Raw genomic sequence first — 23,358 nt, 5'->3', positions numbered from 1 at the left:
AGTCTCTGCCTGTCTTCACCCCTAACTTTAACACATAAGAGACCGGTCAGATAGTGGCTTCATGATGGACCTTGCCGTGCAGAAGAAAGGCCCTTCCTTCTAACTGTAAATCACGGGCAAAAAGGGCTTGGGTATACATCAGCCCATCGGATTTTGTCAAAAGTTGCTATAAACTTGTTGTTCACAATGCCACGTGCATTAGAATTCACCCGAACCGAAGTCAGCTGGAATCTTCCTATCCCTTTCCCGTTCCCATCTTATATGTGTATCCAATAACACGACTTTGCGTAAATAACCCACAAAATAGGGGTTGATCCGATAAATGTTGATACAAAGTTGGTAGCTCGACCTGGGACATCGATTTCGACCGCGCCACCGCCACCGCCACGCCATCTATCGTAAAACAACTCCACGAATTGTGACGTTTCCGGAATTTCTCAACTAATTCCCCCCTTCACCCTACCCTGATAGAACGGAGATTTCCGATTAGATTATTACTATTAGTGTTTGGACTTGGGAATTAAAAAACGGAGATGGAGGTAAAGGAACGGACGGCGCGATCGCTTGTGCGTAAGCTTACCTCCGCCGCCGACGAGTCTGTTGTCGCCGCCGCCATCTCCGAGATCCGCCTCCTCTCCAAGCACGACGCCGAGATCCGTCCCCTCCTCGCTGATGCCGGCGCCGTGCCACTCCTCGCGGACCACCTCCTCTCCGGCGGCTGCGCCGCCGAGGACGCCGCCGCGGCCTTACTTAACCTCTCGATCTCCTCCCGCGAAGCTCTCATGGCGACCCCGATCCTCCTCGACGCGCTGGCCGCCGCCCTTCGCCTCCCACCGCCCTCGGTCGCCGCCCAGCACGCCGCAGCGGCGCTCTACAGCCTCCTCTCCGTCGACTCCTACCGCCCCATCATCGGAGCCAAGCGCGATCTCATCTCCTCCCTCGTCCCCCTCCTCCGGAGCCCTAATCCTACCCGCTCTATCAAGGACTCCCTCAAAGCCCTCTTCGGGATCGCTCTCTACCCTCTCAACCGCCCGACCCTAGTCGAATCGGGTTGCGTCCAAGCCATCTTCTCACTCGTCGTCAAGGACGGGAGGAGCGGCGTGGTGGAGGACGCGACCGCCGTGATCGCGCAGGTCGCCGGTTGCGGCGAGAGCGTGGAGGCGTTTCGGAAGGTCGCCGGGGTGAGAATCCTGGTGGATCTGATGGATCCGGCGATGGCGGCGAGCAAGAGGGCGAGGGAGAACGCCGCGGCGGCTCTGCTCAATCTAGTGATGGCCGGCGGCGACAAGGCCGCGGGGGACGTGAGGGAGGTGGAAGGTGCGGAGAAGGCGGTAAAACATCTTGCCGAGGATCAGGCGGTAAGCGCGAGGGGGAAGGCGAAGGCCGAGGCGCTTCTCAGGGCGCTCGACGGCGCTCGAGTGGGAAGAAGACATCATCGAATTAATGATCTCAATGGCGATGATTATGATGCATACTCATCATCGCCATCACCATCACCATCGTCGTCGCTGGTGTCGGCTTCGTTGTCATCTTTTGCTGGCTCGGAAGGATGATCATCAGAGCTTCACTAGGTAAGTAGATTTCTGTTTCATTTCACGTGGTCAAATGTGTTTGTTTGATCTGAATTCTATACTCTATGAATTGTTTGTGCATAGTTGATACATAGATGAGGTGTAGAATAGAAGTAGTACAGAATGTAAAGCTATTGGTATTGGATTGCCAAGTTCTGAGAAGAATGATTCATCTTTATTGAGAATTGGCTTACATTGATACATCTCTCCTTAATATTATACGTCTTGGCTGCAAGCACTAGGATTCAATAAGTGATCTACATACTTTACTAGAATAATTCTCATTCAATTTTGAAGCCATTTTACATAATTTTAGAATCGATATATTTCAGCAAAATTATTAATGTCAAAAATTGAAGAGTTCCATTAGGCGGCTGGGTCCTGGAAATGGAGGTTTTTCAGAGACATCATTCTCGTTTGCCTGGTTCAATGTTTCATTCTCTGATTTGCAATCCTCTTGAGTTGGCTTGACTTTTCTTATGCCCGCTATTCTATTTCCTCAACAAAACGCTTTAATTGTCTCATAAATTTGCTAACAGACAACCTGCGATTCTATTGGCTTCAGGTACGAGAATTTCTTGGAGTGATGTCTTTCATTTAAATTTCTTAATATCCTTTTGCTTTTACTGCAATGGAACGATAACGCAATGTTAAATAAGGATACATATCTATCTCATTTAAAAAGGGATGCATTCAGAGTTTTTTTTTAGCCAACTATCTCAATCCCTCCGGGGAAAAAAAAAAAATAAGAAAAGGGCTTTTTTTTTTTTGTGTAGCTTAGAGGTAATTGTTTATTTGTTTAAGATCATCATGAGTATAATAGGAATACAAAAAATTCAAAAGATATTATCGGTTCAATAAGTAATTATTATTTTTTAAATATATTATCTTGCATATTATTTTTTGACAATTATATTATCTTAATAATTTATCAAGTAAAAAATATATATTCTTAAGTGAGAGTAATGTATATATCAAAATAAGAGTATTAATATCTTTTTTATAATTAACTTGATGAAAGTTTAATTAAATTTTCTCTTTGATTATTTTTTATTATTTACATATATCTCTCATTAGTTTAAGTTTAATTTAAATTAAAATTTAATAAGAGATAGAGATAGAGAATTGTATTTAAATTGAAGTCAATCTCCAGAGTCTCAAATTTAAATTGTTAAGTATTAAATAATATCTCATGTAATTAAGGCATAATCATATCTATCATAATCATATTTAAGAGAGAAAAATCTTAATAGAAAAAAAAACGTGCAATTTAGGTATATGTAATTAAATCTTCTTGACTAATCTGTTCATTAAGATTATAAATTTTAAGAGGCGTATTAAAGTATTTACCAAAAAATAATTATGCATTTAAAGTATTTAAACAAAGAATTAGGTGTGAGAAATCGTTGCCTTGAACATTGATTGTTAAATACAAGTTGCTGATTAGATTAGTAACTTATGTAGAAATTTAAAAAGTCCCTTTTTAATTCAACAATTTATATTTAGAAGATTTTAAACTGAAAAGCTACTTATATACAAATTTAAAAATAAAAAAGAAAAGCTAATCTAATTAAGCTTATATTTAGAAGTCAATGTTAGAATCAACAGTATTATTACTTATTTAATTTCGTATTTAAATTTTAAAGTGAATTAAATAAACAAAATTGGGCATACTTAAAATTGACAAAAACTCTGCATTCTTATACCCATCTTTTGACTGTGTCGTTGATTTCAGAGGCAAGTACAATGTATTTGTACTAAATTGTCGGACTCCTTCAAATTTTGACTTCATCAAATGGTCTAGAAAGTTGACCAAAGACTACAATTCAACTAGTTAAAACTCCAATTTAACTTTGGCATATATATATATATATATGTTCCAAGTCTCTTCACCCGGGTGCGGGTTGACTGGTTTAAAGTGGAGCATTGAAAGTGGATCAAACCTCATCAGTTATCCATAAGTCCTTGACAAGAGCTTGGCAATTTGCAATTGGGTATTGGCAATGATCTCAGTCCGCTTCAAATCCATCTCTCCTCTCATCGCCTCAGCTTTTGCCTTCATAATCTCCACCTCCCTTATTGCTTCAATTCTCCCTTGCTCCACCTTCAGCATCACCTCTGCAAACCACTGTATGCTTTCTATCACCTCTGAGCTCTCCCAAGTTCCCTTCTTCCTTCTTTTCTTTCTCTCTACTTTTTTCTCTCCCTCAGATGAATCGTCATCTGACTGCATGCTACTTCTCTCCTCTATTTGGGTCTTATTTGTATGTAGATTGCCTCTCGTTTCTTCACACTCATCCTGCCATAAATTATTTTTACTTTATAATCGCATTAGCAAATATAGATCAAAAGATGCGTTGCTTACTAAAATAAAGGCCAGCCTGGGCTTCGCAGTACACTCATTTTACACAATTATTAGCTTACATTGAAGTAAAGCGTGATTTTGATAGTAGAATCACTTTGCAAATTATATGATACCAAACCGAATAATGACTCTTAAAATCTTTGAGCTATTGTCCATTTTTATTTCTTATCATGCTTTAGATTTTTTTTAGCTACTTAATATCTCTTGTTTTCTTCATGATATTAATAAAAATTGTTAAATAATTATTTTGCCCTTAATAAAAATGAAGTAGGTTTTAGAGTGTGTAAAATGAATAGGTTAAATATATTTTATCATACTGTACATATGCTTAAATTTTACTAAAGTGAGATTGTTAATTTTTCTATTTAAATTAACAGTGCGCGCTCAAAAAAATTTTAAATTAAATAGAGATTTGAATTCCCTTCACTTTTTTTTATAGATAAAAATATCCTTCTCCTTATATATATATATAAGGATATTTTTCTCTTTAAAAAATATCTATTTACTTTTTTCTTTTGTTTTCTAGATTGTATTAAATATATAGTAAATTTATTAAATCTAAGTTACTAGTTATATTATATTCATGAATAAGATAAATATAGATTAAAAAAATTAAATCAAAATTTTATTTATTTTATCTAATAAATATAAAAGAGTGTTTTAATTATTTAGACACGGTCCATTAATTTTGACGATTTCATTTTATTGAATTCGTAATTATGCGGAGTGGTTTGAGTTTGAAGTACACTACTTATTTTCAGCATAAATATAGGAGTAAAATTTATCTAATCCAAAATTAATTGTGAGATATTTTTTAATAAAAAAAAATTAAGACAACCGACGCGAGGGACAGTTCAGAGGTTTTACATATCTAACTAATATATATATATATATATATATATATATTAAAAAAATCTAACCTTCTCCGCCACGGCGGCTCCATTAAACTTGGGGGAATTCGACACCGCCACCGGGGTGCGATCAATCTCGACCAATCCGGTGGGCGGCGCCGAACACCGCACCATCCCATCGAGGCGTTCAAAGAGCGGCCACCTGGATCCGGCCGCCGCCGACTCGGAGCGGTACCTCTTCTTCATGGACTCGACCTTGTTCTTGCACTGGACCGGTGTTTTATTGCCCTTAGTCGAACCGGCCCGGTTCGACACGGTTCGGGCCACGTCCTCCCAGTCCTGACCTTTAAGCTTGGCCCGGTTCCGGAGAACCCATTTGGATTCGTAGGCGTCCAATAGGATCGTGACGGCGCCGTCACTCCACTCGTCTCGCTTGCTCCACCTTGGATGGGTTCCGGCGGCGGCGGTGGTAGGGGTAGAATGGTCATTGTCTTGGGTTGGGCCTTCCATGATCTCTATTGTATGGTAGAGGAGGAGACGAAGGCAATGCAAATCCTACCTTTTATTTGTATTTATTTTTTATATGAGGATCTATCTCTATGTCAGATGATATCACTATAAATTGAAAGGGATTGAAATTATTTAAGTAGCATTACTGATAATTATTTGGATTTCATAGTGTCGATAGATTTTTTTTGGGGCAGTTTGGCGTAGAAATGAGGCTATTCTGACTTCCAAGGACGCGATGAGGTGACTACACCGCACAATGTGGTGCACTCTCTCTCTCTCTCTCTCTCTCTCTCTACTGGGACTTAGGATTCGCCCACTTTCTGCAAAGGCATGAGAAATGGAGGAAACTGAAACTCGGATAGAGAGAGAGAGAGAGTGAGAGTGCACCACATTTCTTTCTGTGGGCTAAACCACCAAAAGAAAAGGAAAGGAAAGAACAGAAAAAAAAAGGTGAAAAAGAAAAAGGAGCGAAGTGGTGATGTGATTGATGCTCGTAGTAGTCAATTCTATCATTTATAGTCGCCGAAAGTGATCACTCCCAAGAAGATCACTGTATATGCTCACCGCCACTACCCTACCGGTTCCTATTTCTTTCTGCCACTCTTCTGTGATGTGATAGGATGGTGTTAATGGAAACAAACAATTAGGTTAAAGAGTGGATAGAATTGCTGCCCGTTGTTTCATGATTTAGTTGGGCTGGGTTTGGGCCGGGAAACCTAAATCCAAATTATGCCTAAAATAAATTAGATGTTGTATTATTCTAAACAACTCGGTCTCTTCTATGTTATTTGCGAGAAATAGAGTCAATTACACTTAAAACTCTCAGAACCATGGTATATATTTTTTTAAAATGGACACCTTTGACTGTGTAAAATATATAAAATGTTCTTCCATTAGTTATCCTTTAAATTTTCCTGTTAAAAATGTCACGTAATTCAGGTGATTAATTTTAGACCTTGTAGATATTATTTTACTTTTATTTAGAGAGAGAGAGAGAGAGAGGAAAGAATAAAAAGTAAGACGTCACCACTGTGCATAAGATATTAGATAGTTTAAGAGTGAAGGTGCCACGGAAATATATTACGGTAGTTATGAAAATATACTATAATCCAAAGTGCAAACTCATAGTTTACTTTCATATAAAAATAGTCACTTGGGCTTAATAATAGATTAATAATTAAAGCATTTGGACTGTTTTAATGCTAATGGCCGTGCTTAGGACCGACAAGCTTCACTTATCTCCTGTTTTAGGAGGAGAAATTCTTGCACTGTTGTACATATGTGAAGACCATTGGCTCTCCTAGACTGTAGCTTGGGATTTTATTTCCTGAAAGGGGAACCGACGAGAAGCTCGTCTTTATAATCATTTCATTAGCCATTCTACTGAAAGCTTGAAACCTTTGATCATCCCCCTTTGGAGAAGGTGACAGGTTTTAAAATTTCAAAATTAATCCGTTAGGATTTGGGGAAAAGACTTGACGAGTGGCAAGTGCTCCGGGGGTCCTACGAATGTTGTTTACAACCTATAAATAGAGGATGATTATTGTTGTTTACAACCTATTTTTAGAGGAATGATTATTTTTTTCCGAGTTCTTGGAGTTTTCGACTAATTTAAATCTACTTCAAATATTTTTAAGAGTTTGATACATTTTAAAAATTTTATACAAAATTAGTTGTAGTTTGATATCATTTAGTAACTTATATGAATATTTTAAAATCACTCAAAAAATTATAAGTCTGGAAAAAAAAAACTTTACATATAAATCACTATTTTCAAACTCGGCAAATTTTTTTAAGCAATTTTAAAATTTTCATAAGTCCCTTTAAAAATCGCTGACTGGAGCGATAATTTGAAAATACACTTAAGGGAAAATCACGTCATACATTTAACTTATTTTGTCATTTATACCATATGTTTAAGTATTTTATAACTTTATCCATCATTATTTTATATAATTTTTTTAACATTCTGATGTTATTTTGACTAGCTAATATTAATCAAATTACTAAAATACCATCACATCTCTACCCCTTCACATCTTCGATCATCTTTCTCTCAGCCACTACTAAAGGTATAAACGAGCTGAGCTTCAGCAAGCTTAGCTCGTCTCGTCTCCAGCTCGACTCAACAACCAAAGGGAGATCTTACGGTCTTGTCGACAAAGTGGTTGTCGGATGTGAGGACGACGATAAACATCCACAACTCACTATTCAAACAAATACCCCGACAAGCAAGAGAGAGAATGAGATCTCACCACATCGACATTTCGGCGATGCTCCACTTTTCGACATTGCTGCATTCATAGATGAATCGCCAGACGTTTGTCCTGGGAAATGCCGTAGAAGAAGGCAGTGCGGTAGCCAGCATTGGATCCTCTTCTCCTATGTCTTTCTCTTCGTTGTCAGATCTGTCGTCACCACCGCCCCTATCACTATCGACAAGGCGGGGTCGTGGAGGTGGATAAAGAGGACATATGAGGCTAAAGAAGGAGACGGTGATAGAGTTTGCGGAGAGTTCTATAGTGAAAGGTTGGGGAGATGAAGTGTAGGAGGCTAAGGTTTCTTTTAACATCATAAAACATCATAATATCATATTAACCGTTGGATCTTAGATTCAACGGTTCTAAACCCGGTATATATATATATGAGCCTAATTGAGCCAAGCTTGAGCGACCCAGTGCTGGCTTGAGCCGAGCGAGCTCATAAATTTTTTTTATAGGCCTAGTCACCACCTTTCCTCCTCCTCCTCCTCCTCCTCTAGATTATAAAGTTTTCAAAATAAAATAGATAAAATATAATGTGTGATTTATAATATTCCATACATCTAATTTTGAATGAAAATTTTGAAATGCATCAGACCCGTAAGAAAAAATTGGAAGGGCTAATTTGGTCAAAAAGTCAGTTCTTTGTACCAAGGAGAAGGGCTAGGGCCACTTTGAATACTATTCAAATTGTTTAATATCCCACAGTGATACAGCTTCACTAAAGTCGGATGCCGACGGTGCGTCATTGGATTCATTGCATCCGTAACAAACTGAAAGAAAAAGAGGCATTCTCCAGAAAAGCAAGGTTGCATGCAGTCTTGGCACTGGACACCACGTGGTCCCTACTCATTGCCACCACTGTTTACTTTTTTTTTTCTTTCTTTCTTAAAATAAAAAATAAAAAAATAAAATATAAAGTATAAAGGATGTGCCATTTGGAGCATGGGGTGCATGCATTTGGCATCTTGAGATCGTCCTGGTTGGCTTAAAAGATTCGAAGGTGTAAGGAATACGAGGGTCTACTTCGCAAATGATATATGAATATATGATACGATCGTACAATGTATGTATATTTGACCCAGTGTTATTTGGAAGAATAGATCTTATTGTCTAGCTAATAAATAATCTACGCGGATTGTTCTTTTGTAAGTCAATTATAGGAAGGGCAATATTCTTCCGTGTGCCTTCTAAAATATAGAGTAAAACACATGTACACAGGTCAGATGCGTTGGAAGACCGTGTATATGCCAATAATGGAAGAATACTGTTGGGAAGAGCCGAAAAGTGTTACATACAATTAATAAGCTTGAGCCATTATGTACCAGTTTTGGGATTTTATTATTTTTATATACCAAACTAGCTCTTTCTTAAATTCTTTTATTGAAATTGACCTCACACCAAGTTTAACATATCTGTTTTATTATAATTGTCAATAAAATGCTGATAAAATCGATGCTTTACTTTTAGATAAAAATAACAACAAATTCAGTGTTTATATTTATAAGTTTATTAAATAAAATGTTATATCTTATTAACAATATATATATATATAATATTGAACTTACCAATAACTTATTCATAAATTTCAGATGGAATATTGATATATTCAAATAAGTCTGCTTTATTTATTTATTTTATTTTTTTTGCCAGGTACGTATAGAGCATTGATCAAATCAATGTCTTATATATATAAAAGGAAGACGCTGAAATTAGTAGTATTTTCTCTTCTTAGATGAAATATTAATAAATTTAGATTTTACTGACAGCTATAATAAAACAGATTATTTTTGATATTAAATATAAGAAGTAGTCTATTTTAATAAAAATAAAATTTAGATCAGAGCTAGTTTAGTAAAAAAAAACTCAAAAATTTTGGGGAGGATATACATTTGGTTTCGTTATCTAATACCAAAGAAGATTGAAGTAGACGACGTGACACACAAAATTATTTCTCACATTAAGGGGACTTCTTTGAGTTCGTGAGCCAAATTGAGCTGATCTCAATGTTTTAGTTATTTTTGAAAGAATCTCAATGTTTAATAAAGAATAATAGTTTGAGAGGGTAGTAGTAGTAGTATCCAACATATTCACGTGCCACGGAATGGAGCCTTGTCTCCACAACCATTTAAGTTTGGATCGCCCCTGGACCCTGGTCCTCTCTTTATCCTCTTCTGTACATACAACACTCACACACTGACATATCCAGTTCATTGCATTGCTCTTTTCCCGTATCCCCGTCATTTTACTTTGGTCCGCTGGTCCATAAATCCCCCCTGTACTAAATCCTCTCATTTGTCCTTTTTCTCAAAAGCACCTTGGATGACCTCGCATCATTTCCTTAAGCTCTCCGAAACGGTGCTGAGCTTTAGCTTTTGCACGCGAGATGCACGTGACAGCTGTCGAGAAAACACCTTATATATATATATATATATATATATATATATACGCGCTATATATATATATATATATATGCACATGAAAGTAGAGAAAAGATCACACAAATTTTAGTATGATTGCGAACTCTTTCCTCAGGACCTCTTCTGAGGAGATCCAACAATAGGAGAAGGAAGGAAAGAGGAGAGGAAGAGCTCATGGTTTCTTACTTCGATGCAAGTGCAGCGGCGGCGATGCTGGTGTTGACTGCTGCTCTTCTGTTGCTACCTTTGGTGCTCCCTCCTCTGCCACCTCCGCCACTGTTGCTCCTCTTGATCCCCGTAGGGATGATTCTATTACTCGCCTTTCTTGCTATTGTCCCATCTCATGATGCTTCCGTGCCTCCCAACATTCCTTAGTGAATCATAACCCATCGTTGATATATATATATATATGCAGATTTCTGATTGCTGCATCTTCCATTTCCGGCAAATGATGTAGAAATCCTTCAGAAGAGAGAGAGGAGAGAGTTGATAGATGCATTGTAAGCTACTATTTGCATCATTGAAGGAAGTGAGGACTGTATCACTTAGCAGCAGTATATAAATCTTCTGCATCAAATGTTACGCTATTCTGTCTTTATTTTCTTCCACTCATGGAATAAGTGTACAAGCATGCGGGCAGGTGGCCTTAAGGAGAACTTCTGTTCTGCCCAAAGGCTATACAGATGAGCACAATAATACAAGTAAACATGAGAAGAAAGAAAGAGAAGGAAGAAGGTAAAAAATTGGAGGGGGGTGAAAGTTGCATTTCGCTATCCATGTGGCAGCTGTGGTGATTGTCGTCCATTGCATGAGCTCGGTGGCGGAAACAAGCAGTAAAGGAATAAGCCAGCCACGAGTACTGTCGCCCCTGCAACAAATCCTGAGGGGAGCGATGAAGCCACTCCTATGTATGGCAACGGCAGCGTGAAGGCGTAGATGGACAAGGGAACTGCAACAAAACCATCACCAGTTAACTGGTAAATTTTTTTATTTTTTTAAACTAACACGATGTAACTGGTTGCCCATGGGATGATAAAAAATTGTACAAGGGGAGAGAGAGAGAGAGAGAGAGAGAAGGAGAAAAGATGAAGAGGTACTTCTGCTAAGGCTGCTCATTATTAATTCATATTTATGTTGTTACTTTCATTTATCATGCATGTTCAACTCCATAAATAAAAAGGCAAGAAAAATGATTCATATTTAATGACTTATGGTGGAAACTTTAAGAAACACCAAAAAGGCAGTTCGTGAAACCAAGTGAAATGCCAGGTAAGACAACTCCATCGTTGTCGACCACAAAGGAGCCCACATATTGGAAATACCACATCCATTCAAACTCCTGTATCTCTGAAAAGGAAAGAAGGACAATAATGGCAGCTGTCTTAAGAGATCAATTCTTAGAATCCTAAGCCAAAAGCAACTTACTTAGAACCGGAATGGGACATGTGAGCAACCATACGGTGGCACCAACCAACTAATAAGCAATATACTTCTATTTTTTGGAAGATAACTACAACATGAAAACTGTATCAAATATCATGCATATAAATAAAAATTCTCACCAAGTCTTCTCATTTGCATGGTTTAATCAATCATATAATATGTCTTGAGAAATCAAACTTTGCACTAAAGAAACTGTACGGCTTCTATCATCTAGCTTGATGATCTGCAAGCTCAGTTTTGCTAAGGTAATTCTGAATTTCTCATGCAGCAGCAGAACTACAAGTCTAGAACACTTGGATTTCCATGTGTTTAAGCTATCAAACATGCATAATCCCAAGAGAGATAAATCTCAAGGCTAAAGTAAAGGTGCATTCTGCAACCACTTCAATTGTCTGTAGTCTTTTGGCTTTTATTGCACAATTAAATTAGAGAAACATGCTAACTTATAAGTTAGAAAAAAGACCATCTCTTTTTATATTTTAAGGAACCCTTTATCCAATTATCCCAACTAGGTGACGAGAGATCAATACCCTTTTTTATTGTGTCAATGTCATAATGTGATTTCAGGGATAGTACAAGAATTACTTTTATATCATTGATTAAGCAAGCATTTCTCTCTGTTATCTATTGGCAGCAGCACTGCAATACTTTCTCCATCATATCATGGTCCTCTTCCTTCAAAACAATTAATCAGGACCATTCTGGCTGCTGACTGACCCGTACTAGATTCTTTTGTGTTCTTAGCCCAGATCCACTTTTTATCATGTTGATCCAAGCCTGTCCATTTTGCTGCCTTGCTCTCGGATGGACTAGATTCAGATTACATACCATCATCATAATGACACAAAACGTTTTGTAGAAGAAAATAATTCTATTGGTCAGCACAAAAGATAACTAATTGCAAGTTGGAACCACCCTTATGTTAGGACCACATGAAATAGCTTCGGTATTGGTCAGCACAAAAAATATCTAGTTGCAAGTTGGAATTTCCCTAATGATAGATGGACCATGAAATAGGTTATGGATAATAATAGCTCAATACCCTCACCAAAAGAATGTGAAAGATTTACATTTTTCCCCTATTAAAAAAGGGAAAAAAGATCATCTAAAATTAAAAAAAAATTTGATTTAGCTGACTGGTTTCTCAGAGATGGGTGGAGAACTAGCATTCCTACCTTGGAAATAAGACATCCCCTTCTCAGCAGTGTAATCAACAAAATATGGATCAGAAAGTCTAAAGACATCCTTGAAGTTGAAAACAAGGTGCTGATAGCAAGAAGCAAAGGGATCTTAAGAAAGGAAATGGGAAGACAATAGAGAAAGATCCATTGAGTGTAACTAGTTGGTGCATATTGGTGGCCTCCTGCCATAGATGTAGACAAAGCAATGAAAAGATTTGTACAAACCGACTTTTTCGAACTCATCAAACATCCTTCACCAGGAAGACAAGCAATAGCATAGAGATACTGTTGTACTATCCCTAGTCCTGCTTCCTTAAATTCTACATAAGAACAATTCAAAACAAATTTCTTGTTTAACTCATAAAACTGGATTAAATTGAATGTTGTCTTAACAATTTAAATTGGTGCCAATTGTGATCCAAGATCGAGCCATAGCATCAGGTTATGTAATCTATCATAGTATTGCACCAAACTCAGTCTATGGGCTCTTAACCAAGGAAGTCCTTTCGATGGCATGTGCCCGTACTAGTACTGAGACTGACATGGTGATTGGTGCACTCCTGCCATTTGCCTCATCTAGATGCAACAAGCAAAAACGTGCAACTAAAACAGAGCCAGTGACTAAAAACCTTTTCCAGAAAGTTTTATTGTATTTGATTATTTGTGTATAGTTATTTTCTTTAAACTTCTCAGTGTCCAAATGTTACATTCAATGAAATATAGTTTTACCTTTAGTACAGCCAAGATATTTCTGTTTCCGATATGTGCCCCGTGAAGGTTCAAATCAGATAAGGTCTTAAACATTATAGCAAGAGAAGCAGGGGGGTCAGTGGGCCGCTGTACTTGGCTGCTCAACTGGTTATTATTTACAAAATCTTATCATCAACGTTATAAATGGTAATTTCTGTATTTCAAGTATTCATAACCATGGGATGAAGCAAGCCTGACTACTCTCCAATAGAAGAGACGAATAATTATGATTAAAACATCTATCCTGCAAAATTTCAGGCCATAGCTTTATTACTGCTATTACACAGCACATATATATTGATGAAGTTGGCAAGTGCAAAGAAGCTTGAAGCATAACTGTTTTGATAGTATCACTTCAGAAAAAAAAAAAGCAGATAGATAACATAACGTAAATAGTTATATGTGGACAGGAAAGTAAAAAAAGAAGAGAAAATAAACCTGAGAAAGTAGAAGCAAGGCAAGATACTACTGCAGAAGAGATTTTGAGAAGGTGTAGCAATGATATGTTGAAGGCCATGTTAACTGCTACAAAGAGCAGTGGTAAGAGAGGTGCTCCTTCACATCCTGTTATAATCCAGCATGTCATAATATTCCTTTTCCACCAATATTCATTTTGTCAAAGACATGACCAGAATAAATTTACAGAAGATTAAAATTTATTAGAGTATTTTAACTTCCATATAATGTCCTCCAAAATATCATGTGTTGAACTCATTGATAATTTTCTTGAGATGTGAATTTCAAGTAGAGGTGAAAATTTAGCAGAACAGTTATGAGTTATTCCACATTATCTGAAGTATCATAAACATGGAGACAAGGTTCTTCTAATAGACAATAGAACTATCAATGATTTCATTAGACGAGAATATCGACAAGTGAAAGGTGCTAATTATACCAAAGTTTTAATAGGGGTACTTGCACAAAAAATCTCCTTTAATTTTCAAAATAGTAAAAATAGGCCCTAGTGTGCTTTTCTTATATAAATTGTGTGCATCTAATATAAAATATGAACACATTCAATTTTAAGAGCCCAATCTTACTATTATGGAAACCAAAGGATTTTTTTTCCTTCTGCAGATAGCCCACTTTAATGACATAATTAAAATTGCTCACTTTGTTTCCGCTCATGTTGCACATGCGTAGGAGTTCTCCATTCAACCAAGGATCTTATTTCTAATATTCAGCAAACATAGACCCTTATTAACATTGTTAATGTCCAGTGGATCAAGGGCATAGACATCCAAAAACCTATTTCTGTTCGGTCGATTCAGAGGCTCGCATACTTCATGCCCAACCTGGTTTATACTGAATTAATCACTTAATATTTTTGCTGCTAATCACAAGATATCATGATGACACTCTCCAATGATATTTTATCAATAACGAAGTCATTTATTTTGATGCTACAATAGATAACCTTACTAACATTCTATAAGTTCATTTACGTTTCAGAAGGTGGTTGGCATATAACTTGCAAATCAAACTCTAGCATATTCGAGATGGAATCACAGTGTGCAACTAAGTTCTAACCACTACATATCAATAATTGATGTACATAACAATTGCATTCAGCTATATTACAAAGTAATACAAACAGCTTTACATTGAATAGCAATCTCATAAGAATCATTGCTCATGTATGCTGCACATCCTGACTAGAAGATAATAACCACAGTAAAATGAGTGCTGAAAGTGAAGTAAACAAAAGGAAAAAAAAATTGCCAAGGCATACCAGCTGACATTGATCCTATATTTAGAAAACAAGCTGCACCATCTCTAATGTATGTTGGCAGAAGGTAGAAAGGAACTCCCCATAACTTTGACAAGAAAGGTAACAAAAGACAAATAAAGAGTGCCTGCATAGAAAATGATTTCAATATGGTGTGAATAAACACAAATTCTAAAGTGATCAATTGGAATTACTGTGCACCTGATAAGCAGAACCGAACGAGTTGACAACGAAAAGGTCCACTGATCCTCCCTGATACACAGATATTACTTAATCAGTATCATTTACAACAGCCTATCAAACCATGAAGAAAAGGTAACATGTGGATTTATGAGTTTAATCTATCAAATCAATGACATCGACAAGTATACCTTCAATTTCTTAGCAGCATCCAAGAATATTATCTCCTACAAAGTAACAATATTTTACTGCATCAGAAGAACCTTATCTTTACAGAAAGGAATAACCAGTTCTCTTTCTCTTATGTGCGCGACAATACCTTCAACACTGTATCAGCAGCTTGGAACAAAAATGATGTTATCATCAGAAGTGGCCAAAATATTCCAGCACTTCTCAATGAACTGCTAGCAGCTGACCCACTGTAATGTGACATAGACAAAACTTATCCAGTCATTTCTTGCTTGCTTGCAGGCTTGCAGTTGCATAAGAGCTATTTCTGGAATATATCAAACTCTTGAACAATATATCAAGATGATGATAAGTATAAATAGGAAATCAGCAAGACAATAGTAGCACTTTGCTTGCAGCCAATGCGGCAATTAAGTAAGCTGAAAAGGCACTACACAATAGCCTTACAGCTCGAGGAATCATAGAAGATCTAGAATATGAACTAGCTCTTAGATACAAACTTATCCTGGAAAATATGTACTGACTGAGAGTGATTCTAGGCAGTTCAGTTTCTTTCAGTGCAATGGCATCACTAAGATACCTATTTAGTCCTTTACAAGTAGTTACTTCTGTGATTCTGTACTTTATGATGGCCACAGTAGCAAGTTGCAAGTTGGATGATGAAAAAACTTGGTTAACTGAAATTCTTAGTTTTTGAATGGCTAAGAGGCCAGCTTTCATAAATTGCTTTTAGCGATAAACAGAAGTCATGATGTGCTCCTAAAATGTGCACTTTCATTAAGTTCTCATTGATACAATCAGCAATGATACAATTGTTGAAAAGAAAATATGTTTTTTTCTCACAATCAAAGGATTTGATGTCACCCTTTAATGGGATGGTCTAAGACTGTATTCAAGCTTATCAATTGGCCAAAAAACGAAAAAAGAAAAACTGATAACAGCCAATTTTGGTTTTCAAAATAGTGAAATCACATCATGTCAAGAATTTTCTTTTTCATGAATCAAATTGTCATTATAGTTCTACTATATGTGTGCTGTTAATAAAATACTACCTTGCTACCGTTATCATCACACCAATAGTCACAAGAAAGCATCCAAATATTTGGTTGAAACTATATCGTCTCTTTAGAAAAATAACTGACAAGAGAAGCTGCCAAACAAGAAAGGTCTGCAAAGAAATCATTAAAGACTGTATCAGGTAATCTGGATTTTATTTGCAGACAACATGATTTATACATAATGTTTATAAATATCATCACCTGAGATAGTATTGGAATTGAAGCCCCTGATAGTACAGCTATTCAAACAAAGAGCAAAAAACATAATAGTATAAGTATAAACATTCAACAATAGAAATAGGTTCACTTAACTGAAGAACTACTAAAAAGGTGAGTCTAATTAAATAAGCAATAAAGCTGCCGCACAGTGAGAAATCCTTGGGACATGATTTCAAAATATGCAACAAAAGTAACGTAAACTTGCACAATCACAAAATAGTCGCTAAATGTTGCTATAAATTGGAATGAAGTGTAAGGCAAAGCCTTTCCTTTTACATAATATTACACATTGTTCTAAAAAAGTCACAAGGTCACAATAGTGGTTTTCAAGGAAGCTCTGCCCCTCCTCACTACAATATTTGGTTTGGCCATCACGAATTATCTCAAAGCTTGTACTAGGTGCCATGCTGAACGACTATTGCTCTGATTTAAGTCATTTGACCCATCTTACTTCAGGTGCTAGGGATATAATCATTAATTAGGGTAATGATGATTACAGAACTAGATCCTCTGGAATATTACAACAGTTGATGTATCTAATGATCTTACTGGACACTGTAGATAACTGACTTTAAGAATTACTGGTGCAAGACTATTATCAATCAAAATGATTAAAATGTAGCACCAAAGTTTAGTTACTCGCACTTCTTTTAGTCAGCACTTCGGCCTTCAATATGTTTTGCCAGTCTAAGTTATAATACTTAATCAAATTATATCATGAAGATTAGTTCTGAACTACATCTTGGAATTTGAGAAGTATAATACTAAGAAGAAGAAATCTACACCATCTAATTGTTAACTGAAAAAATGTAGTATTATGTCCACCACCGATATTACTTCAGATAAGTGATAGATAAACTCAGAACTGTGACGGATTGTAAGCACATGTATATGGATTAGCTGAAATGAAACAATAAAAACTCTGAACTTTTACCTCCAGCTGCCATCCCTGATACTGCTCCCAGAGCTTCCAAGAGTCCTACAGCAAGAAACGGGGTCTTTGGTAGAGAAAGCATCTCTCGAGTTACAATGCCAGCATGATAGCGAATATACAGGATTGAGAAGTATACGACCACATATCTACAAACAAAATATGTGCATAACCCAATTACAGGGCATATTATACCAGTATGGCAATATGCAAATAAAAGAATGAGTAAACCCATATATACAAGAGATCAAGAGTAGTACGATATCTAAGATGTTTCAAGACATCATTCCACTGAATGAATTCCATTTTAGACCCAGAATAAATCTATAATCCATATTTTAAGAAATCTATATAATCGATTCATAAGACAAACAGAAATAAAAAAAACCACATCAACTAAAGCTGTGGCAACAGCTTCTTACAGCCGCATATTATACACGACACATGTATTATGTTTACACTCTGGAGAAGCCAATATCCTAAAGAAGAGGTGGTCACAAACACCACATGGAGCTACAAATATATTACAAAATCGCAAACAGTACTAAAATAATTGGAATCTTTTGCGTATCAGCACCTACATTTAGATCTTATTGCAAGAAAAAGGCCTCCAACCACCTTTTTGTATATTTACATATCAACTCCTTTTCATCACATATATCCGCAAAATATCTACCGCCACACAAATTATAAGAATAAGAACGTAAAAAAGGATGGTCTTACTTGAAATACGGCTAAAAGGTAGGTACTGATAAGAAACAATTTATCATATTCGTCAAAAAGAGCATCAGACCATCAAAAATCGGATCAATAAACGAACGATCTATGATCGAGGGTTGGTTTTGGTACACTCACCCGAACGTGGCAAGCTGGGCGAGGAAGAAGGGGTATTCCTTGAGAGGCACGAGGGCGAGCTTATACAGCACGCGATTACCGGCTCCGAGCACCGCCGTCGCCGCCGCCGCAAGAACCACCTGGACCGCCCTCCCCCTCCGCTCCTCCGCATCCCCGATCCTCTCTTTCACAGCGCAGCACCGCACCGCCCCCAATCCCCCCTCCGCGGGAGCTTTTTCCGTCTCTGGAGCTCGAATCTTGACCTCCAGGTGTAAAGATCGGTACCCCCGAGCGATCCCATTACGCTGGATCAGGCGGTAGGAGATCGTCCGACGCGGGGGCCAAAACAGCCGCCGATCGGCTCGCGATTCCGTCATCATACGATGGTCGATAACTCGGCTAGTCGACGAAGCCATCGCCGATCCCGGAGCGAATGAGAGAGGGAGCGAGAGAGATACGAGGAGACTTGTTTTTAAATATAGGGAAAGAGGAGGGGGAGCACCGGATCGGATGCAATCACAGATAGCAGCAAAGAGGAACTTTCCACGAAAATGGCGCGATGCGTGGCTTCAGAAGTTGAATCTCACCACGTGTCGATCGGAGAGTTTAGGAGGCGGCCGGAGTGGAGTTGAGCGAATAAACTCACTCCTCTGATGTCACCTAATGCGTCGGAGGAGTTGCCGCATTGGTGACCGTGGAAGGCGTACACTTTTGAGATTCTCGATGCCTCCTGGCTTTTGCTGCTTTTATTGTAAATAAATGTAATATTTATTGAGTGCGTAGGACCACTGCTGGACCAGTGAGCATTGCGGCCGGTGGTGAAAACTAATCTCTCTCTTAACTTTTGGGTGTGTTTGATTACTAAAAATTAGGAAAGGAAGTAATTAATTTTTAAAACTCCTTATTTTTTAATATTTAATTAAAAAATAATTCCACTAACTTCATTGATATCTACTTTTTAGCAACTAAATACATATTATTGTCTAATATTATGATGATAGAAAGATCAATTAAACGCCAGTGTTGCCGCTAATTCTCATGTATATTGATCTATATATAGATGTTTGAAAACGGAGAAATACTTTACATCTTCTTAAAATATCATTTTTAATCCATGCTGATACGTTAGTATTCGATATCTGGCTGGAGGATATTATCCCTAATTACGAAGAGAATAGAAGTTGATTTAAAACGGCTCTCTCTCTCTCTCTCCCCTTCCCTTTTGACTCTTCCTTGCAGCCGCCGAGTACCAACTACGACGCTAATATAAAACCAAATTTATTGAAGAAGAAAAAGAGAGAAGAAAGCTACATGGGAGGTGTTTATGTTGCTTATTTTGAACATTTTGTTGAAGTACATAGTATTAACATTTGAAACTCGGGACCGAGTGCAATATTACATACGAGAGAACAAAGAGATCTCTTTGTATGTAATTACTGTTTGGGAGATTGGCATTCACAACTTGTTGGTCTTGGCAAGAAAAAGAACAGCGCCAGCAGTAGCAGCAGGGACGACAACGTCGTCCGAGAATGAGTTAGCTCCTGGGATGATCTTCTTAGCAAGAAAGGCACATATAGGTGCACCATATATCAATGCCAGTATGTCCACTGCTTTCTTCCCAATGTGGACGTCGTCCATTTTGATCAACTCTTTGATGATTTTTTCACATTCCGCTTTGCTCATCGGCTCGTGAGGCTCCCCCACTTTCGGGCGATGTTTCTGCACCAATGTTGACAGAGCAATGAAATGATTCGATACTAACCGATTAGTTATTAAAAGTAATTTTTATATATTGATAAATTTAAAGATATATAAGATATTTCACATACGTGACTAGATTAATAGATTAAAAAAAATTAAAATTTAAGTATTTTCTTATTATTTTATCCTTATAACTGTTTTCTTAATAATAGGAGCGTAACTTTTATCAATTTATTTTTATTTTTATTTTTTTATAAAAAAATGGATAACTAAGAGATAGATAAAATATGACTAATTTATCTTTATAATTTAGAAAAGTGACCGGTACTTTCGCTTAATTTTATTTAGTATCATTTAGTCTCAACTGTTGAATTAGGAGAGAGAAATTAGTAGTTCTTATTGAATCATTTGCTACGTTGAAATAGGCCTTGTCACTGTTACATTTAATCTTTAATCAAAGTAATTATAAGAGTAGATTAGTTCAGACCAAGTTATAAACCCTTGGTCAATTATTAACAAACATAGAAAATACATAGATGCACATGTGTTAATTAAAATTGAGTCAAATCACTGACGGGTTAAATATAGTGTGCCCTAATTGTAAAATAATAGAACAATCAAACAGACCAAATTGTTTGATGGAGCTTAATACTTTGATTCGATAATAGTGACTATATGGAATACTTTAAACTTAAGTACTTAATCCTTTCTTGGGTTACACTAACTTATAATAATTAGCTAGTCATTAACGAGAATGTAAAAAAAATTAATTAATTATCCACATAGAAATACAGTCTAATTTGAGAATTAAATAGATAGTTTGGTTGATTATTTAGCAACTAACCACGTTGATTATCAGTACTTGCACTGTTAAGTTTTGATATAAAATTTAACAATTTGGTGTAGAACACAAAAGAATTAAGTTTTTAAATTTAGATATAGCGGGCAGGTAAGTTGAAATCGAATCAAATCACAGAGGGTAAACTGTACTTAAGCTTTATAGAATATTTAGCATTAAAAATGAGCATAATTCATTAATATAAGTGCATAACTTTCTTACCTTGTATACCATCTTAATTTCATCACTAGAGCGTAACTGTAATTGTATGGCTCCGCTTCTGTCACGAAGCTCCCTGAAACATTTAAAAACAGCATCGCAAGATATATAAGAAATGATCTTTCCACCCCCCGCCAAACAAAAAATGTTAAGTATTAGTGGTTTTAATTAATAATCTCTTATTTTTATCACTCATATTCTGAAATATTATCAAGCCATGGGTTTCGCATCAGTGTATATGTAGCACATTATCAGTGTTAATTTCTTCTTGAGAAAAAACTTACTGGATAATTTCGTAGACCGCATGGTAGAAATCTTCAAAATTTTTTACGACCTCGATTTTTGTAGCATAGTTTTTCTCTATTATCTCAGTCAAGGTTTTCAAATAGTTGGGATTATTGCTGGTCTTGCCTTCTCCTATTAAAAATCAACAATAATAACAACAACGACGACGAGAAGTAAATATTCAGATGCTTAGCAGTTATATATATAGAGAGATTAAAGCAAAACAATAAGAAGATATGATGAGGATACTCTTAGATTACCTTCCTTAGGCCTGTTCATGGCCTGCCCCATCTTTTTGGCTTTGTTGGAGAAATGCTTGCTTCTGCCAAGATGGTGAGTGGAATGTATATATAGCAACCTGGATGTTCTTTGGGTACAGCAATACTAATGCATTGCTCTCATGGGAAGCAAAGAGAGCCGCACAAGAATGGGAAAGCACATTTGGTAGGCATTGCCTTGAGCAGTATTAGATTCTTCATTCTTGCAATCCAACAATAAGCATGTGGCAAAAGAGAGTAAAGTAAACACGTACCAAGATTAATACATCTAAACTCCTACTGCAGTATAGGGCTTTTTCTGCATGTATGTCCTTCTGCAATCTCTTGTTTATATATATATATATATATATATATATATATGTATGTATGTATGTATGTATGTATGTATGTATAACTAACATCAGAAACAGAGAATAACAGAAAAAAAGGGAAAAATAAAAAAAAGGTTACTCGACCAATTCATTCTTTGCAGGACTTGGTGATCTGAAAATAAATTTGTAGGAGTAAACCACAGGTGACATGAAATTGGAAGGACATTTGGCATAGGAATTTCTGACCATAAAGAAGAGCCCACTAAGCCACTAACAAACACCCATTGAAGAAGACATAATTGACAGAGACAACATATTGGATCACTAGAGCTCCAATGTTACAAACATGGAAAAGATAACGGAGTTCTCCTGTCAAATTTTTTTTTTCTACCAGAAAATTGTGGTTTGGGGCTCAGGAAGGTTTTATATCTAGACCCAAATATGAGTTCTGCCAAAGACTCATTTGAAGCCCACCATTGTATTATTTGATTTAGCTCTTAAAAGAATTCCTGATTTATGATATATTTGCAAATCAATATTTTTTTTTGGCTCACCATCTCCCACATCATAACATAGCATTTTAGCCAATGCATCGAAAAAATTTCTTTTGAATGAAGTAATTAATAAACGATCTTTTCTACAAATAAGCACAGAAAATGGAGATGTAAATTTGCTGAAAACAAGAATCCCTCTAAATATTAGTTTATATTCAATATTAAAAATACTAAGCGTGAAAATTTGTTGTCTAAACATTGAGAAATTAATAAATTTATAAAATTGCTGTTTGAGGCAGAGATTGTTTTTATGTGGTTATAATTAGTACATGCAGTTAAGAGACAGAGGACTAGAACCTCCACTCCAGTGATTAAACACCGACTTACATATGTATCACAATGTACACCTCACTGAGCTCCATTTCTCCTTCTCATTCTGTATTGTAAAATTGCGAAGAGTTTTTCCCTTTTTACTATGTTATTTCATTATTCTTCTCTCTAATTCTAGGTAATTAAATAATTTAAAATGACAGACGTTCATTTATTTGGAGGTGACACTTAGTAGGAAATCTTATAAGTATGGTAGGCATGTGCATCATCATCAGTTGGCATATAAGATTAATTGAAAGTACTAGCACTGAGATGTTCAAACTATTCCCTCCAACAAAAATCTGTGCAACCTTAATCGTCAAGACGTAGCCGTAATGAATGAACTAGTCAAGTGGCTACTTGAGCTCGAA

General features: G+C 36.6%; 4 protein-coding genes across 5 annotated transcripts; 1 reads left to right on the top strand and 3 right to left on the bottom strand.

Moving 5' to 3' along the window:
• The first annotated feature begins 207 nt into the window (after window positions 1-207).
• Window positions 208-1,772, top strand: LOC140782071 (U-box domain-containing protein 16). The gene has a single exon (XM_073128433.1). The coding sequence runs from the start codon at window positions 534-536 to the stop codon at window positions 1,551-1,553; it is 1,020 nt and encodes a 339-aa protein (XP_072984534.1). The 5' UTR covers window positions 208-533; the 3' UTR covers window positions 1,554-1,772.
• Window positions 1,773-3,322: 1,550 nt separating this feature from the next.
• LOC140782072 (uncharacterized) lies at window positions 3,323-5,473 on the bottom strand. The gene is made up of 2 exons (XM_073128434.1): window positions 4,857-5,473; window positions 3,323-3,870 (listed from the first exon to the last, which is right to left on the bottom strand). The coding sequence occupies exons 1-2, from the start codon at window positions 5,295-5,297 to the stop codon at window positions 3,523-3,525; spliced, it is 789 nt and encodes a 262-aa protein (XP_072984535.1). The 5' UTR covers window positions 5,298-5,473; the 3' UTR covers window positions 3,323-3,522.
• Window positions 5,474-10,543: 5,070 nt separating this feature from the next.
• On the bottom strand, window positions 10,544-19,229 carry LOC140782034 (protein CLT1, chloroplastic-like). 2 transcript variants are annotated; one of them, XM_073128370.1, is made up of 10 exons: window positions 18,514-19,229; window positions 17,662-17,807; window positions 16,710-16,747; window positions 16,503-16,618; window positions 15,581-15,680; window positions 15,453-15,488; window positions 15,283-15,333; window positions 15,085-15,208; window positions 13,791-13,916; window positions 10,544-10,927 (listed from the first exon to the last, which is right to left on the bottom strand). In XM_073128370.1, exons 1-10 carry the CDS (start codon window positions 18,906-18,908, stop codon window positions 10,749-10,751), a joined length of 1,311 nt encoding a protein of 436 aa, XP_072984471.1. In that variant the 5' UTR covers window positions 18,909-19,229; the 3' UTR covers window positions 10,544-10,748. The 2 variants fall into 2 exon arrangements, with proteins under 2 accessions (XP_072984471.1, XP_072984472.1); XM_073128371.1 differs by lacking the exon at window positions 18,514-19,229 and adding an exon at window positions 18,081-18,409.
• Window positions 19,230-19,754: 525 nt separating this feature from the next.
• Window positions 19,755-21,858, bottom strand: LOC140782121 (uncharacterized). Its single transcript, XM_073128519.1, has 4 exons — window positions 21,796-21,858; window positions 21,535-21,667; window positions 21,254-21,326; window positions 19,755-20,211 (listed from the first exon to the last, which is right to left on the bottom strand). The coding sequence occupies exons 1-4, from the start codon at window positions 21,824-21,826 to the stop codon at window positions 19,948-19,950; spliced, it is 501 nt and encodes a 166-aa protein (XP_072984620.1). The 5' UTR covers window positions 21,827-21,858; the 3' UTR covers window positions 19,755-19,947.
• Between the last annotated feature and the right edge of the window lie 1,500 nt (window positions 21,859-23,358).

Source organism: Typha latifolia, chromosome 2 (assembly GCF_019914945.1).
Source record: "Typha latifolia isolate L0001 chromosome 2, TyphaL0001v2, whole genome shotgun sequence".
NCBI classification, from domain to species: domain Eukaryota; kingdom Viridiplantae; phylum Streptophyta; class Magnoliopsida; order Poales; family Typhaceae; genus Typha; species Typha latifolia.
Note: the sequence above shows the minus strand (reverse complement) of the source record. Positions and strands in the feature narration are given on the sequence as shown.

Excerpts from the sequence above, each read along its gene's own strand:
- LOC140782121 (XM_073128519.1), bottom strand. The coding sequence starts at position 21,826 with ATGGGGCAGGCCATGAACAGGCCTAAGGAAG. Across the intron at positions 21,668-21,795 it reads CATGAACAGGCCTAAGGAAG|GAGAAGGCAAGACCAGCAAT; the intron begins GTAATCTAAGAG and ends GATTTTTAATAG. Across the intron at positions 20,212-21,253 it reads AAATTAAGATGGTATACAAG|AAACATCGCCCGAAAGTGGG; the intron begins GTAAGAAAGTTA and ends ACATTGGTGCAG.
- LOC140782034 (XM_073128370.1), bottom strand. The coding sequence starts at position 18,908 with ATGGCTTCGTCGACTAGCCGAGTTATCGACCATCGTATGATGACGGAA. Across the intron at positions 15,489-15,580 it reads CTGCTGATACAGTGTTGAAG|GAGATAATATTCTTGGATGC; the intron begins GTATTGTCGCGC and ends GTTACTTTGTAG. Across the intron at positions 10,928-13,790 it reads CCTTGCTTCTACTTTCTCAG|TTCCCTTGTCCATCTACGCC; the intron begins GTTTATTTTCTC and ends GTTTTGTTGCAG.
- LOC140782072 (XM_073128434.1), bottom strand. The coding sequence starts at position 5,297 with ATGGAAGGCCCAACCCAAGACAATGACCATTCTACCCCTACCACCGCC. Across the intron at positions 3,871-4,856 it reads GAGCCGCCGTGGCGGAGAAG|GATGAGTGTGAAGAAACGAG; the intron begins GTTAGATTTTTT and ends AATTTATGGCAG.
- LOC140782071 (XM_073128433.1), top strand. The coding sequence starts at position 534 with ATGGAGGTAAAGGAACGGACGGCGCGATCGCTTGTGCGTAAGCTTACC.